This window comes from Salmo trutta, chromosome 3 (assembly GCF_901001165.1).
Source record: "Salmo trutta chromosome 3, fSalTru1.1, whole genome shotgun sequence".
Lineage (NCBI taxonomy): Eukaryota > Metazoa > Chordata > Actinopteri > Salmoniformes > Salmonidae > Salmo > Salmo trutta.
This window is the reverse complement of record NC_042959.1, coordinates 43,472,017-43,488,994: the sequence shown is the minus strand read 5'-3', so window position 1 is coordinate 43,488,994 and position 16,978 is coordinate 43,472,017. Positions and strand designations below refer to the sequence as shown.

At 42.8% G+C, this 16,978-nt stretch overlaps 1 protein-coding gene across 3 annotated transcripts in view; it reads right to left on the bottom strand.

Annotated features, from left to right (window-relative positions):
• Nucleotides 1-3,282: 3,282 nt before the first annotated feature.
• Nucleotides 3,283-16,978, bottom strand: part of LOC115175678 (endoprotease bli) — a 54,151-nt gene continuing 40,455 nt past the window's right edge. Inside the window, exons 7-9 of one of the 3 annotated variants that reach the window (XR_003872085.1) lie at nt 15,033-15,153; nt 4,075-4,245; nt 3,283-3,912 (exon numbers count right to left, since the gene is read on the bottom strand). Coding sequence is in view for 1 of the 3 variants with exons in the window: in XM_029735139.1 (XP_029590999.1) it covers nt 4,158-4,245 (88 nt within the window). In the remaining 2 variants the exon portion in view is untranslated. Of the gene's footprint in view, nt 3,913-4,074; nt 4,246-14,240; nt 14,267-15,032; nt 15,154-16,978 lie in introns of those variants that run through there. The other 2 variants (XM_029735139.1, XM_029735124.1) reach the window with 2 other exon arrangements.

Here is a 16,978-nt window from a genome sequence, read left to right as displayed (position 1 = left end):
GTCTGCAGGTATACAGAGGAGGAGGCATACAAAAGGTATGTCAATTGGTATTGGTATGTTATGCAGATCCTCCCCCTTAACTCTTCAATGAATATCCCATAGGCCTCTACATTATGGACAAGGTACGTGTTTGAAAACCATTAAGAGTTTTTTTTCATTCACATTCACCACAAAAACCAAGGTATGAATAGTATCTTGTGCATGTTTTGTTAATCATCTGTAAAATATTTTTTTTGGGGGGGGGATTCACAGACTTCACCCTCCCTACACATCTAATGAATATAACAGGAAACCTGTTCGATCACCATCCACTGCAAAATCATTCTGGCTATGAATATGGAGAACATCAACACATGAACATCAACACGCCAGAGGATATACCCATTGGACTTGGGCCTCTGCTGGGAGTTTACCTCACATTTATATATATATTTTTTATTCTGCTTTGCAGCTAAAATCCTAATAAATCAAATCAAATTGTATTGGTCATGTACACATTTTTAGCAGATGTTATTGCTGATGTAGCGAAACACTGACAACTAAAATATTGTGTTATTGTTGTTATAGTGATGTGTATTAATAATAATTGGGGAGTGGGGGGGGGGGGGTTAAATGTACCCCTAAAGTTTCTTCGAAAAGGTTGCTAGAGGATCCATTAAAAGGGGTTCTTCAAAGAACTTATAGGGGTTCCCCCGCAGTTTCAATTTGAAGAACCCCTAAAGGACACTCCATGAACCTTTTCTTTTTAGAGTGTAGGATGAAGACAGACCTGTAGGCCTCATAGAACAATCCCTCACTTTGCATTATGTAGATGTGATGTTACCATATTAACATTCATGACATGCCTGTGACCACTTCCTGTCCCCTCCTCCAATTGTACTGAACTGGAGGAAATATTATGCCTATAATTCTCATGCAATAGGTTAGAAATCAATAGAAAGGATTTAGACTAGACACAGTCATTTTTTAACATGTAGGCCTACAGGTAGTCTGATATGCAAAACCACTGAAACATTTCCTTGAAAACCTTAGCTATATCCAGACCAATATCACACTGCATTGGACCGTTGCTACCTTTCAGCGGTCAGGTTATGTCACCATACAGAGATTTATTAACTGCATATACTTACTAGCTTTTTTGCAAGGTAATTACATACCAGTACATTATTCAACTAGTAGTGTAGGCTACTTGTGTAAGGATTGGTGTGTATTAAGTTTACCCATTTTTTTTCTCTATAGCTCTTACTTATAGTCCATTATGTAATTGGTGTATGTATCAAAGGAAGCGGGATTGACAGGTTGCGTGAGAATTAACAGTGTGTGTGTGTGTGTGCGCGTGTGCATACGAGTGAGAGAGAGAGAGCGAGAACGAAAGAAAGACAGAAAGGAGTGACGGAAAGAGAAAGAGAGGTAGAGTAGGGAGAGCATGGAGAGTATTAATTGTGTGTATTGTGAAGGGCTTGGCAAAGTATGGCTCTCGAGGTGCTGGGGAGCGAGCCCTTCACATGTCGGTGTGATCAGAGCCAAGCTCTCAGCCTCCTGTATTCCAATGCAATTAGGCCCCTCAAAGGCCTGCTTAAAGCTGCACCCCTCAGCAAGCAGAGCCCCAGTGGTTCTAGTCTATTGTGGTGGGAGGTGTATTCTGTCCCTCTTTGAACCTGGATGAGACCACCCCAGTGAAGAGAAAAAGGGAGGATTACCCAATATATACTTCTCCGGAAGTCCACTGATGAGCTGATCTTTAGGCTAACTACCCACGATAATAAGATGAGTTGTTCCTAGAGCTGTGGATGTCGTTTTCGTTTAGTGCCATTGGCGATTTTGTTCATTGAACTTTTGGAACTGAGGTATTTTTTTAGCATTAGTTGTAAAAAATTGTTAGTAGGTATTGTTAGTTGGTAAATTGTTAGATCGTAGTCTAGTAGTTCAGAAGTAGTAGTTTCCTCCCACCATAACAGTCAAATAAGTCAACAAGTGGTGTCTAGGCCTACTACCTCCTCCTCCACATTGGCAGCGGTATTACAACTATCTCAACAGCATGCTGTTCTAAAATAAAACGTGCCATGCTTCCAGTGAGATCTCTTGGCCCCATTTCATCATGTCTTATTCCCCAGAAAGCATTTAATGTAGATTACCAACCTAACACTCCTCCCGAAAATACAACAAAAAAAGCTGGCACAAACACCTGCATCGCTCCTCAAAAGCATCAACAGATTAGGGAGGTAATCCACACAACCACGTCTTTGATTCTAGGGTTGGCAGACAGTAATGCCAAGCATAATGCCCTGTGTTATTTCATACCCTCCCAGCACGCCAACCTGGCACAAAGCATTTCCTTTTCAAATCTTTTGCCGGATGCGCTTTTGAAGAATTCTCCACACACATCTGGTATGGTTCTCTCTTCCCTGTCAATGCATTATTACCATGTTAGGTGATCCTATTAAAACGAAAGGGAAAGGGAGAGATGGAATCAGAGGTTGTCCTTATAGTTAATAGGGTGTCTAAACTAGAGGGTGAGGAGCCTCCCTTCTGTTCCTTCTTTCTCTGCATAGAAACGTGTGTGTGAGAGAGTGAGGGTATATCTTTGTAAGAGTGCATGCGTGTGTGCGAGATCTCACGGTCCCATCGCTCATGTGCGGCTCGATTAGCCCCACGTGCCTCGTTCGTCAGACGTGGAGTCAGAGCAGATGGTTGGTGATGCTGTGTTACCATGCGGCTGCGCTATGTAACGCTTTCCTAATTGAAACATCAATATAGCCGTGTCAATACGGTGAAGGTGCTTCACAGTAGTACCATGGTAAACTGGGAGAAAGATCTTATGATCACAAACCACATCTCGGGAAAGAAACTTTTTGATTGTATTTTTTTGTTTTGATAAATGTTTTGATACTGTTGTTTAAATCAAACAGGCTAGGCCTACCGTCATGTTGCTGTTATCAAAGGTGTGTAAATGGTTGTCTTAGACCTCACCTTAATAAAACAATGTATGTCACTCCTCAATGCCCAACGTGTGATTGTATTGTCTTATATAAGTACCTAAAAAACGGTGTCCCGCCATTACAAGCGTAATTTGGGGTCCTGAAAAGGATATGAGCCAACCAATTATTTGTTTCTCTGTCAAGGTGCATTTTTTTAATGAATTGATAAAAGGTTGAGAGCGCTCAAATTGCTATTATTATCATGGATTATCATGTGGTTATTTGAGATCAGTCGAGGACAGAGAGAAATTAGACAGCTGAAATGTAATTTGTTGTTTGTCCAACCCAATGAGGAATGACACAGTCAGTTAATGAGAATGTAATTCATTTCCTGAGCTGAATTCACACTTCCATGAAGTAAAAACAAAAACACAAATGTAACTTCCATAAACTTTTACAACTTTGGCAGCAAGAGTCAAAATAGGAGGTGGTTATTGAGAATTGTGCAAAAGCATATATTTTTTTTTAAACAAAAACATTTTTGTGTAAGAGTGTGAGAATGTATTTTAAGCACCAACCTCATCCTCTCATCCCCCTCTTTAAGGCTATGTAGAAAATGTCTCTCTCTCGCTCCCACTTTTAGGCAAATGTAAACACACAGATCCCATAGTTCTCTTTACAGTCTCTGTTGGACCAGGGCTGAGATATGCTGTTTCAACTGTGCCCCTGCCCTCACTGCCCGGTGCCCCCTCTGCCCCTGCCCATGGTCTGCCCTGCGTGCCGGTGCTCTGCTGGTTTGGAGAAGATCCTTAAAGTGCATCTCTCGGACATCCACGGCGACATCATGCAATGGCTGTGTTCTTCTCTGAGGTGATGAGAACCTGGTGACTCCGCACACACTGTCACGGAGTTTATGCATCATCCCAAGACGCTCCACCCCCACCACTGGATCTGCTCCCTGGAAGTTCTGCAGGGCAATGTCTACCTACGGTAACTGGACGAGACAAACGGCAAACTCAAACATGGCAGAAATAACACACACAAAACACAATGAGATACATTGTGGATAGTTAACCCAGCACATGCAGACAACTACAAATAGACACAAGACATCTCACACACAAGAAATACTGTATTATCTCTCGTGGTCGGTCACCTGTGGAGACTGATTCCCTGTAATGGACTTATCGAGAAACCAGTTGGTCTTCACTTTATCCCTGAGAGTGTTCCACATGAGCTTCAGGTGGGAGTAGAGGTCTGTTCCATCGGTATCATCCAGATCCAGAATATTGAAGGACTGCACCGGATGGTAAACCAGATTGGGATTCTAAAATATAAAAAATAGACACATCCCAAACATGAGACATGGTGGTAAATAAATGAAAGAAATTCAGAATCCAGGGAGATCTTACTAGTATGTTTCAATAGAATAGAATAAAAGTGATTAGAATAGAATAGGATAGAATAGAATGGATCTGTATTCATTCATTATAACAGAGATAATGGTCCTTCAAACACTCACATAAACTACACGTGCACTGAAGCATTTTAGTTCCTTGTAACAGAATTAGTGAAAATAAAACCCCAGCAGGGGATATGAACAACTGCAAAACTATAAAAAAAAACACAGAGAGAATAACCTAGAGAACTACAGTAAATGCCATCGTACCTTGTTTTTGGAACACAGTAGAAAATATGTGAGTCCAATATACAGTGGTGTAAAGTACTTAAGTAAAAATACTTTATAGTACTACTTAAGTAGTTTTTTTGGGGTATCTGTACTATTTATATTTTATACAAATTTTAATTTTACTTCACTACATTCCTTAAGAAAATTATGTACTTTTTACTCCATACATTTTCCCTGGCACACAAAAGTACCCGTTACATTTTGAATGCTTAGTAGGACAGAAAAGACTGGCTATCTGTAAATTAAAAAAAACTAGAAAATGTGGCCGTCTGCTTTGCTTAATACAAGGAATTTAAAATGATTTATATTTGTACTTTTGATACTTAAGTATATTTTAGCAATTACATTTACTTTGATACTTAAGCATATTTAAAACAAAATACTTTTAGACTTTTACTCAAGTAGTATTTTACTGGGTGAATTTCACTTTTACTTGAGTCATTTTCTATTAAGGTATCTTTTACTTTTACCAAAGTATGACAATTGGGTACTTTTTCCACCACTGCCAAAATAGTCCAAATAGAAATAGGAATGTTTGAACTTTAAAGTCAAGCACATCACTTCCATCTGAAATATTAGTTTAAAGATAATCTTTTGTGATTTAAAAATGAAACATCTGTCAGCAAAGGTTGGTGAATGTGATATTTGGGTAAAACAAATATGTTGGTGAGGTGGAGGATTTGAACCGGAAAGTTCATAGTGGGGAGGCGCTGATTCAGCTAGTTCACATTCAGCCACATATGTTCATTCTAGAAATGGTTATTTTTGGCATTTTACCTAAAAAAAAAACACTGGAGCTAGTTACACACATGCAATGTTTTCAACATACATATTTTAACCACATTGACATACTGTACATGATTACATTGGTGTGCATGTTCTTTTATACAATAATTATTATTCAACATGTTCTCACCTGGAATTTGAACTCTCAACTCCTTGCTTCATGGCATGCTGATCTTCCTGCCACACCACCATGTCTCTGTCAATTATCAGTTCATCTGACTATTCTCTCGTCATTGGTTTGGTTTACTTATTGAAGCAATTTTAGGTTTTTCTGTATAGTTGTCTAATATTGGTGGGGCATATTACTCTGTTTTAATGTTACTCCTTAATCACTATGATAACTAAAATACAAATTATTGAGTGTACATTTAACAGAGCTTAGATTTACTTTGAAGTGCAAAGTTTAGCAACACAGGTGAAATAAGTTATTGACACAGACATGGAAGCGTAGCAGGAAGATTAGAATGGTGTGACCAAGAGGTTGTGAGTTTAAATCCCAGCTGAGGACATGTTGTATACTAATTACTGTATAAATGAACATGCACAATGTACTCGCGTATGTAAGTTGAAAACATTGTATGTTAAAAAGCACTGCGTGTGCCTCCCGAGTGGTGCAGTGGTCTAAGCCACTGCCTTGCAGTGCTAGCTGTGCCACGAGAGATCCTGGTTTGAGTCCAGGCTCTGTTGCAGCCGGCCGTGACCGGGAGACCCATGGGGTGGCACACAATTGGCCCAGTGTCGTCTGGGTTAGGGGAGGGTTTGGCTGGCAGGGATTTCCTTGTCCCATCGTGCTCTAGTGGCAAGCTGGGTGCAATGCACGCTGACACAGTTGCCAGGTGTACGGTGTTTCCTATGACACATTGGTGCGGCTGGCTTCCAGGTTAAGCGGGCATTGTGTCAAGAAGCAGGGCGGCTTGGCTGGGTTGTGTTTCGGAGGACGCACGGCTCTCGACCTGGGACAAGACTGTAACTACCAATTGGGGAGAAAAAGGAGTAAAAACATTAAAAAAGCACTGTGTGTCACTAACTATACTGAACAAAAATATAAACGCAACATGTAAAGTGTTGGTTTCATGAGCTGAAATAAAAGATCACATAAATGTTCCATATGCACAGAAAGCTTATTTCTCTAAAATGTTGTGCACAATTTTGCTTACATCCCTGTTAGTGCAAACACAATGCCACAGAAGTCTCACGTTTTGAGGGAGCGTGCAATTGGCATGCTGACTACAGGAATATCCACCAGAGCTGTTGCCAGAGAATTTAATGTCAATTTCTCTACCATAAGCCGCTTCCAACATCGTTTTAGAGAATTTGGCAGTACGTCCAGTCGGCCTCACAACCTCAGACCACGTGCAACCACGCCAGCCCAGGACTTCCACATCCGGCTTCTTCACCTGCAGGCTCATCTGACACCAGTTACCCGGACGGCTGATGAAACTGTGGGTTTGCAGAACTGATGAATTTCTGCACAAAATCGTCTTCCTCACCAGGGTCTTGACCTGACTGCAGTTCGTTGTCGTAATCGGCTTCAGTGGGAAAATGCTCACCTTCGATGGCCACTGGCATGCTGGAGAAGGGTGTTCTTCAGAGATGAATCTCAGTTTCAACTGTCCAGGCAGATGGCAGACAGCGTAGCACGTATGGCGTCGTGTCAGCAAGCAGTTTGCTGATGTCAATATTGTGAACAGAGCGCCCCATGGTGGCAGTGGGGTTATGGTATGGGCAGGCATAAGCTACGGACAACAAACACAATTGCATTTGATTGATGGAATTTGAATGCACAGAGATACTGTGACGAGATCCTGAGGCCCATTGTCGTGCCATTCATCCACCGCCATCACCTAATGTTTCAGCATCTGCATCTCAAGGATCTGTACACAATTCCTGGAAGCTGAAAATGTCCCAGTTCTTCCATGGCCTGCATACTCACCAGACATGTCACCCATTGAGAATGTTTGGGATGCTCTGGATCGACATGTACGACAGCGTGTTCCAGTTCCCACCAATATCCAGCAACTTCGCACAGCCAATGAAGAGGAGTGGGACACCATTACACAGGTCACAATCAACAGCCTGATCAACTTTATGCAAAGGCGATGTGTCGCACTGCATTGGGTAAATGGTAGTCACACCAGATACAGACTTGTTTTCTGATCCATGCTCCCTAACTTTTTTTAAAGGTATCTGTGACCAACAGATGCATATCTGTATTCCCAGTCTTGTGCAATCCATAGATTAGGGCCTAATGAATTTATTTCAAGTGACTGATGTCCTCATATAGGCCCCCCTGTGGCTCAGTTGGTAGAGCATGGTGTTTGCAACGCTAGCATGGCGTGTGCAACGCCAGGGTTGTGGGTTCTATTCCCACGGGGGGCCAGTACAAAAAAAATTATGAAATGTATGTATTCACTACTGTAAGTCGCTCTGGATAAGAGTGTCTGCTAAATGACTAAAATATAAACTTTAACTCAGTAAAATCCTTGAAATTGTTGCATGTTGCGGTTAATACTTTTGATCAGTTCAGTTCCACAGCCATTTTTTTGTAAAATTCCACAAAAAACATCTAGTTGAATGAACATTAGAGACAAATAGAGTAAACACAACATTTTATGTTGGCAGAATTTTTTCCCAAAGTTTTCTCATGTTGAAGCTAAGTTTGGGCCAACCAAAATTAAATGCTCACTTAAATTCAGGTAACTTAATAATATTTAGTTGGAACTAGATTTACTTGTGACCGGGTTTTCAAGATTAGTTTCAAGAAGCCAGTAAGACCCCGCCTCCCAAAAAGAAACAAACTCTTTTTCACACCCCCTTCAAACCCCCACACACGCGCGCGCACACACACACACACACACACACACACACACACACACACACACACACACACACACACACACACACACACACACACACAAGCAGCATACCACCATATACAGTGAGGGAAAAAAGTATTTGATCCCCTGCTGATTTTGTACATTTGCCCACTGACAAAGAAATGATCAGTCTATAATTTTAATGGTAGGTTTATTTGAACAGTGAGAGACAGAATAATAACAAAAAAATCCTGAAAAACGCATGTCAAAAATGTTATAAAAAATGATTTGCATTTTAATGAGGGAAATAAGTATTTGACCCCTCTGCAAAACATGACTAAGTACTTGGTGGCAAAACCCTTGTTGGCAATCACAGAGGTCAGACGTTTCTTGTAGTTGGCCACCAGGTTTGCACACATCTCAGGAGGGATTTTGTCCCACTCCTCTTTGCAGATCTTCTCCAAGTCATCAAGGTTTCGAGGCTGATGTTTGGCAACTCGAACCTTCAGCTCCCTCCACAGATTTTCTATGGGATTAAGGTCTGGAGACTGGCTAGGCCACTCCAGGACCTTAATGTGCTTCTTCTTGAGCCACTCCTTTGTTGCCTTGGCCGTGTGTTTTGGGTCATTGTCATGCTGGAATACCCATCCACCACCCATTTTCAATGCCCTGGCTGAGGGAAGGAGGTTCTCACCCAAGATTTGACGGTACATGGCCCCATCCATCGTCCCTTTGATGCGGTGAAGTTGTCCTGTCCCCTTAGCAGAAAAACACCCCCAAAGCATAATGTTTCCACCTCGCGAGTTGAGTTGATGCCAAAGAGCTCCATTTTGGTCTCATCTGACCACAACACTTTCACCCAGTTGTCCTCTGAATCATTCAGATGTTCATTGGCAAACCTCAGACGGGCATGTATATGTGCTTTCTTGAGCAGGGGGACCTTGCGGGCGCTGCAGGATTTCAGTCCTTCACGGCGTAGTGTGTTACTAATTGTTTTCTTGGCGACTATGGTCCCAGCTGCCTTGAGATCATTGACAAGATCCTCCCGTGTAGTTCTGGGCTGATTCCTCACCGTTCTCATGATCATTGCAACTCCACGAGGTGAGATCTTGCATGGAGCCCCAGGCCGAGGGATATTGACAGTTCTTTTGTGTTTCTTCCATTTACGAATAATCGCACCAACTGTTGTCACCTTCTCACCAAGCTGCTTGACGATGGACTTGTAGCCCATTCCAGCCTTGTGTAGGTCTACAATCTTGTCCCTGACATCCTTGGAGAGCTCTTTGGTCTTGGCCATGGTGGAGAGTTTGGAATCTGATTGATTGATTGCTTCTGTGGACAGGTGTCTTTTATACAGGTAACAAACTGAGATTAGGAGCACTCCCTTTAAGAGTGTGCTCCTAATCTCAGCTCATTACCTGTATAAAAGACACCTAGGAGCCAGAAATCTTTCTGATTGAGAAGGGGTCAAATACTTATTTCCCTCATTAAAATGCAAATCAATTAATAACATTTTTGACATGCGTTTTTCTGGATTTTTTTGTTGTTATTCTGTCTCTCACTGTTCAAATAAACCTACCATTAAAATGATATACTGATATTTTCTTTGTCAGTGGGCAAACGTACAACATCATCAGGGGTTCAAATACTTTTCCCCCCTCACTTTACTCCCCTCACACTAATTTCCCCAATGCATGAAACCTACAGCAGTCTTAGCTTGGTATCTCTCTCTCTGTCCAAAGAAGAAGGGCCGTTACAGGAAGCTGACAGAGATGTTTCTTAGAACCGTCCCTCCCCCACTGTCACCCTGGGACAGTAGAGGTCCCCTCCCTAATGGATCAAACAAAGGACATCATTTGTAGGCCAAGTCTTTTTCTGAGCCCCCTCTCCTCAGCTCCGCATACCAATCCAATACAGCCCAAGGAGAAAACCTCAGCGCTAGCGTTTGGGCTGGGGGTTAAAAGGTCTGTTTACTCTCCGTCAAGCATCGATTTATTATTTTCTCCAATTTATTTCTCCTCCACGCCTCTGCAATCCATTCAGATCAGCCTCTGGGGGGGAACAACCCCAGGAAAGACATTGTCTTCCCAAGTGAACAGGCCCACAACGTAGCCGAACACTGACACAACTAATCTGGAACACAGATAGACAACGTGGGCCATCTACACTGACTGACAGTTCAGACTGAAACATACTTCACTAATGGAAACCTAAGGTTGTCTCCCATTGTGACTGGCTACCTACAGAAAGGCATGAAAGACACTCGGTAAAGCATTGGGCCAGTAACCGAAAAGTTGCTGGTTTGAATCCCTGAGCAGGCAAGGGCCCTTGAGCAAGGCAGTTAACCCCCAACAACAACTGCTCCCTGGGTGCTGATGACATCGATTAAGGCAGCCCCCCGCACCTCTCTGATTCAGAGGGGTTGAGTTGAATGCGTTCAGTTGTGCAACTGACTAGGTATCCCCTTTCAAGTACATTGCCTTTGAATTTCCATTGAATAATAAAAAGTGCAGTGGCCTCAAACTATATTGTTTATATTGTAAATGATGGTAATCATGAACCACCAACACACAAAACAACATTCAAAGTGAGGTGACACTACTCCACACACACACGTACACGCGCGCAGTTGCTTGAAAGCAATTTGTCACTCTGTCAACGTGAGCAACGTCTGGCACATCCTTACACCTGAAGTTGATCAATGCAGATTTGTCCAGGGGAAATTGAAATCCATAGGAAATTAGGCGGTGCCAGTGATTTATTGTAATAGTAAATCACTGTGTGTAATGTGTACGTGTGTGTGCGCGAGAGTGATTGTGTGTATGTGCCAGTGTGTGTGTGTGTGTGTGTATGTGTGCGTGCGTGTGCAGTATACCGTGCGTTGGCGCGGGACGGGGATGTCATCAGTGCCCACCTTCCTGTCTCTCTCTAGCTCAAAGGCCCACTGGATCAGGTCTTGAGGTGGGTCCCTGTCCCGAACGTACAGCCCCGCCCGAGGGACAGGGTGGTATGCCCCCATGGACAAAAAAACTCTGCAGGGGCTCTAAGAGAGCGAAAAATCATTATGTTGTATGTGTGTTTATATGTGTGTGTGAGTGCATGCATACGCGCTTTGTGCGTGAGTGAGAGAGAGAGAGAGAGTGTATGTTTGTGTGCGTGCCTATAAAATAGACACACAAACATACATATGTACAAGAACGTATATTATGCATACATGTGTATGACTAAAGGGTACAGGGTATGAGACTGATTGTCTGTATGTATACAAATGCGACAGTTAAAGATTCGGCCCTTGCTGTTCTCAGGTACACCGTTCCATCCTGGCTTGTTTTGTCCAGATTTAATTGCTTTTTTTTATGGGGAAAAAAGAAGACAACAAGGCGTTCCGACACAGCGGAGGCAGCGTCTAATGGAGAGGGTGTAATTGTGAATGGGGGCATTCATCTGGAGACGTGGCCCATGAATCGCTCTGCACAATGCCCAGCGCCAGGATGCTCAGATCACCATTGCTCACACGCACGCACGCACGCACACATTCACACAAATGCGCACAGACAAGCGCGCACGCAGACAGACAGACACACGCCTGATGCAGCGCACACACACACTCACCTATGGATGCTCAGATCACCACTGTTCAGGGGAGGAGGGTAATCACAACTCCACAGAGACAGAGAGAGCAGGGAGAGGAGAGGGGGAGGAGGAGAAGAGAGACGGAGACAGGAGGAGAGGAGCTAGAGGGGAGGAGAAGAGGAAGGCAGACTAGAAGAGGAGGGGGAGAAGGATAGAAGAGCCTTGAGAGACAGGGGAGGAGTAGATAAGAAGAGAGGGGAGAGTGGTGAAATTGATGTTTCCTACCATTTGATTTGGGTGAGAGAACCCAGGAGGCATATCAGATAGAGAGCCAGTGCCTATACAAATACACACACATGCATGTGTATGCACGGGCACATACGCACACGCACGCGCACGCACACGCACACAAACACTCACACACCCAACCAAGAATAACATAACGGCCTAAAGCCTTACAGACACAACAAAACACATACAGTAGCCTATTGTACAAAAAGAACAACACAAACATATTTAAACAGCTTAAAAATGCAGTAAATCAACAAACAGTAAAGCATCTCCCACACACACACACACACACACACACACACACACACACACACACAGCACAGCACACTTGTCACTAGCGCAGAGCTGCTACTATAGAGGAACATCAGGGACAAACAACTCAATTAAACACACCGTCCCTGTTCAATTACTGCCACATAATCACAGCAATTTACTTTCACTTACAACACACAACAAGCACGCAGTGAGAGTGAAACACACGCAGAAACACCCAGACAGCAAAATCACAAAGACAGCATCTAGCTGGTTTCATCCTACGCATGGAAGTACGCAGCAACATACCTGTTGTCTTAATGCAGCAGCATACTGTACAGAGGGAACACACACACACACACACACACACACACACACACACACACACACACACACACACACACACACACGAAGTATGGCTATATTGAGTGGCACTGACTAATAGTTAACTATACCTAATGATGGCTGTAATGATGGCCTATTGTAGCGTCTTTAACATCAAGAGGTTAGCTGTTGGACTGACAGGCACAGGGTTGCAGTTTCGAGTCACACTTGGAAAGCCCTCAAATTCACTGCAAATGTACAATTCTATGATATCCTTGGTGATGGAATTGGATAGAGATGTGTGTATATTTTGTGAGTATCTGTGCTTTTGTGTGTTTGTGTGTGTATGTTTTTATGTATGTGTTCATAAAGGTGTGTTTTCAGTTTGCACGTGTTTGATCAGGCAGATCGCTCAAGAGTGACTTCGAAATTGGAGGTCTATTCATGTCCTGGGGACGTCAGGAAATACCTTCAAAATCAGCCACTAGGGGCATCAGTGAGCGCTATTATCATCAAGGAGGCTTGGGTTTTGCTAGGGTATTGTGAATGAGGGTAGCGGATGGGCATAATCCCATGACTGGATTTGAAGGTTGCGTGTTTGATCCCATTGCTAGACACTCGTTTTTAATTGTTTTGTTTTAATCTTATCCCCAACCTTAACCCTTACCTTACCATCAAAATGACTGCCTAAACGTAATGTTCTAACCCTATCAAAAACCTTAACCCTTAACCTTCTAAATTTGATGTTTGGAGCAACTAGGAAATTTGACGTTTTGAGAAACGTGGATAAATGTCTACATATGCAGTGAGACTGAGAGCTTGTTGTGTTTGCGTTCCCAGTTCAAAGTGTGCCTTCTCACGGACAGCAGATGGACTAACAGCATGAACTACAGCTAGATCCAGGAATGAAGAGATGGATAGAGAGAGTGAGGAGGGAGGGAGGGAGGAAGAGAAAGAGTGGGAACAAAAGAGGAGGTGGCTATGAAACGGCTTACGTGTCTCTGTCACAGCACCAGCTCCTACCTCTTAAACACGGCCCCTGGCCTGAACGGCCTGGTGTGTGTGTATGTGTGAATTTGTGTATGTGTGCCTGTATGTGTGCGTGTGTGTGTATGTGTGTGTCTGTATGTGTGTGTGTATGAACAGTTGAAGTCAGAAGTTTACATACACTTAGGTTGGAGTCATTAAAACTCGTTTTTCAACCACTCCACAAATTTCTTGTTAACAAACTATAGTTTTGGCAAGTCGGTTAAGACATCTACTTTGTGCATGACACAAGTCATTTTTCCAACAATTGTTTACAGACAGATTATTTCACTTATAATTCACTGTATCACAAGTTTACATACACTAAGTTGACTGTGCCTTTAAACAGCTTGGAAAATTCCAGAAAATGATGTCATGGGTTTAGAAGCTTCTGATAGGCTAATTGACATCATTGGAGTCAATTGGAGGTGTACCTGTGGATGTATTTCAAGGCCTACCTTCAAACTCAGTGCCTCTTTGCTTGACATCATGAGGAAATCAAAATAAATCAGCCAAGACCTTTGTAGTCCTCCACAAGTCTGGTTCATCCTTGGGAGCAATTTCCAAACGCCTGAAGGTAACACGTTCATCTGTACAAACAATAGTACGCAAGTATAAACACCATGGGACCACACAGCCGTCATACCGCTCAGGAAGGAGACCGCTCTGTCTCCTAGAGATGAACGTACTTTGGTGTGAAAAGTGCAAATCAATCCCAGAACAACAGCAGTGTAAACTTCTGACCCACTGGGAGTGTGATGAAAGAAATAAAAGCTGAAATAAATCATTCTCTCTACTATTATTCTGACATTTTACATTCTTAAAATGAAGTGGTGATCCTAACTGACCTAAGACATGAAATGTTTACTAGGATTAAATGTCAAGAAATGTGAAAAACTGAGTTTAAATGTATTTGGCTAAGGTGCATGTAAACTTCTGACTTCAACTGTATGTGTGTGTGTGAGGGCACCAGGAGTTGATACACACTGAGGAGGGGGGCACCAGGGGTCAACCGGGGTCACTAAGTAATTACACATCAGACTTCCCCTGGTCACCACCTACCGCAGCGGCCAAGAGAAATGACTGCAGTTATCACAGAGGGGAGGAGAGGAGGGGAGAGGTTGAAGAGACGGATAAGAGGGAGAGAGACATACTGTAGAACTGACTTCACAACAGTTACTGTACAGCAGTGGGGAAATGGGAGTGGACTCACAGATGGTATGAGGAGAGAGACTTTCATGATGGGTGATAGAGAGTGGACAGACGGACGGACGCACGAACAGAAAAACAGGCGGACGGACAGACAGACAGAATGACGCACACACATACACAAACACACACACAGATGCCTCGTACCGTGTAGGCTGCTCTGTGGGTTGTAGGTGCCGTAGAGGAGAAGCGTGACACTGAGGAGGGCTCCCGCTGCCTCCTCTGAGCTAACCCTTACACAGCGGCCCACTGTCCCCTTGTTTGTCACCTGGGGGTCCGGGACACAGCACTGTTACATATACACCCTGACCGTATACAGTCTAACTAATATCAACACTTTACACACAGAAACACTTAGTTAATACATCATATATACTGAACAAAAATATAACATGCAACAATTTCAAAGACTTTACAGAGTTACAGTTCATTGAAGGAAATCAGCCAACTGAAATAAATAAATTAGGCCCTAATCTATGGATTTTACAGGACTGGTCAGGGGCCCAACCATGGGTGGGCCTGGGAGGGCATAGGCCCACCCACTTTGGTGAGCCAGGCCCAGCCAATCAGAATTAGTTTTTCAGATTTTAGAGTGGCCTTTTATTGTCCCTAGCACAAGGTGCACCTGTGTAATGATTATGCTGCTTAATCAGCTTCTTGATATGCCACACCTGTCAGGTGGATGGATTATCTTGGTAAAGGAGAAATACTCACTTACAGGAATGTAAACAAATTTGTGCTCAACATTTTAGAGAAATACGTTTATTGTGCTTCTGGAAAAAATTGGGGATCTTTTATTTTGGCTCATTAAACATGGGATCAACTCTTTACATGTTGTGTTTATATTTTCGTTCAGTATATATACACAGCATTTCTTTACAGCATTTAGTTTGATGTCTTTACAGAATTCCTTTAATCTAATCTTAATAGACCTATTTACACCGTAACACTCTGTCAATGTGTGTATAGATACACATGTATTGTCAGGTACTAGGCCCTAAGGCAACAATAAGTCAAACACTCACAAACAGTCCAACACAGTATAGCCCAGTCAATTTGTGTGGCATTGACCACACTGGCCGTGTTTTTGTGTGTTGACGGTGTGTGTGTGTTTGTTGAGTGAGTATGTGAGGGGAACAGAGACCCTTCCTAGCAGCCCCCAGCTGAGCACCGCATTGATTTGTTGTTGGTAAACAAACAGTGTGATGCCACAGGTGGGTCGATAGCCGGCCGTCCATGGCTGAAAGGAGAGAGAGGAGACCATGCTCTAATGTATAGCCGGATCGCTTTCTGACACCAATAGTCTCACAGGTGAAATGGAAACCCAAATTCCAATCAATTCAATTACATTTCAATTTTAATTAAATAAAATTCTATTCAATTCACTTTTATTTCCCTGACAGGGCACTTCATGTGTGACTTTATGCGAAAACATACTATAACATCACAATCATAGATCGTATGTATATGGAACTATGATTGATGATTTATAGGTGATGATCAGTATATCTGATTGGTTTGTTTGTTTGTCTGTCTGTGTCTAACAAGAGATTCTTTGTTGGATTTGCTTTAAATATCAAATGTCATAATCCCCTGTTGTCTGTACAAATGTTATGGGACTAGTATTTGTGTATTTAAAAAATAAATATTATGTGAAATTGCACGTCGAGTTGTATATGTAAGAGATAAAAAAGGAAAGTGAGAGGCAATATAACTGACTAATACTTGGAGACAAAACAGAGTGAGAAACAGCTACATTATAAGATACAAAGGCGCCTAGGCCACCTAGGTCCAGATTTCCCGCCTTTCTTACACGCCTTTCCTACACACGCCTTTCCTACACACGCCTTTCCTACACACTTCTCAGTAGTTGGTATTCAGACTTACGCATGAGGGTGCGTAATGGGCTTTGCAAGCGTGGTTCCCTTCCACTCTGAATAAATTTAATTGAACCGCTGGATTTTCTCATGCTGCATAGCTATTTTCAGGTTTCTCCAGAGATGTTTTATTGGGTTCAAGTCCAGGCTCTGGCTGGGCCACTCAAGGACATTCAGAGACTTTTCCCGAAGCCACTCCTGCGTTGTCTTGGCTGT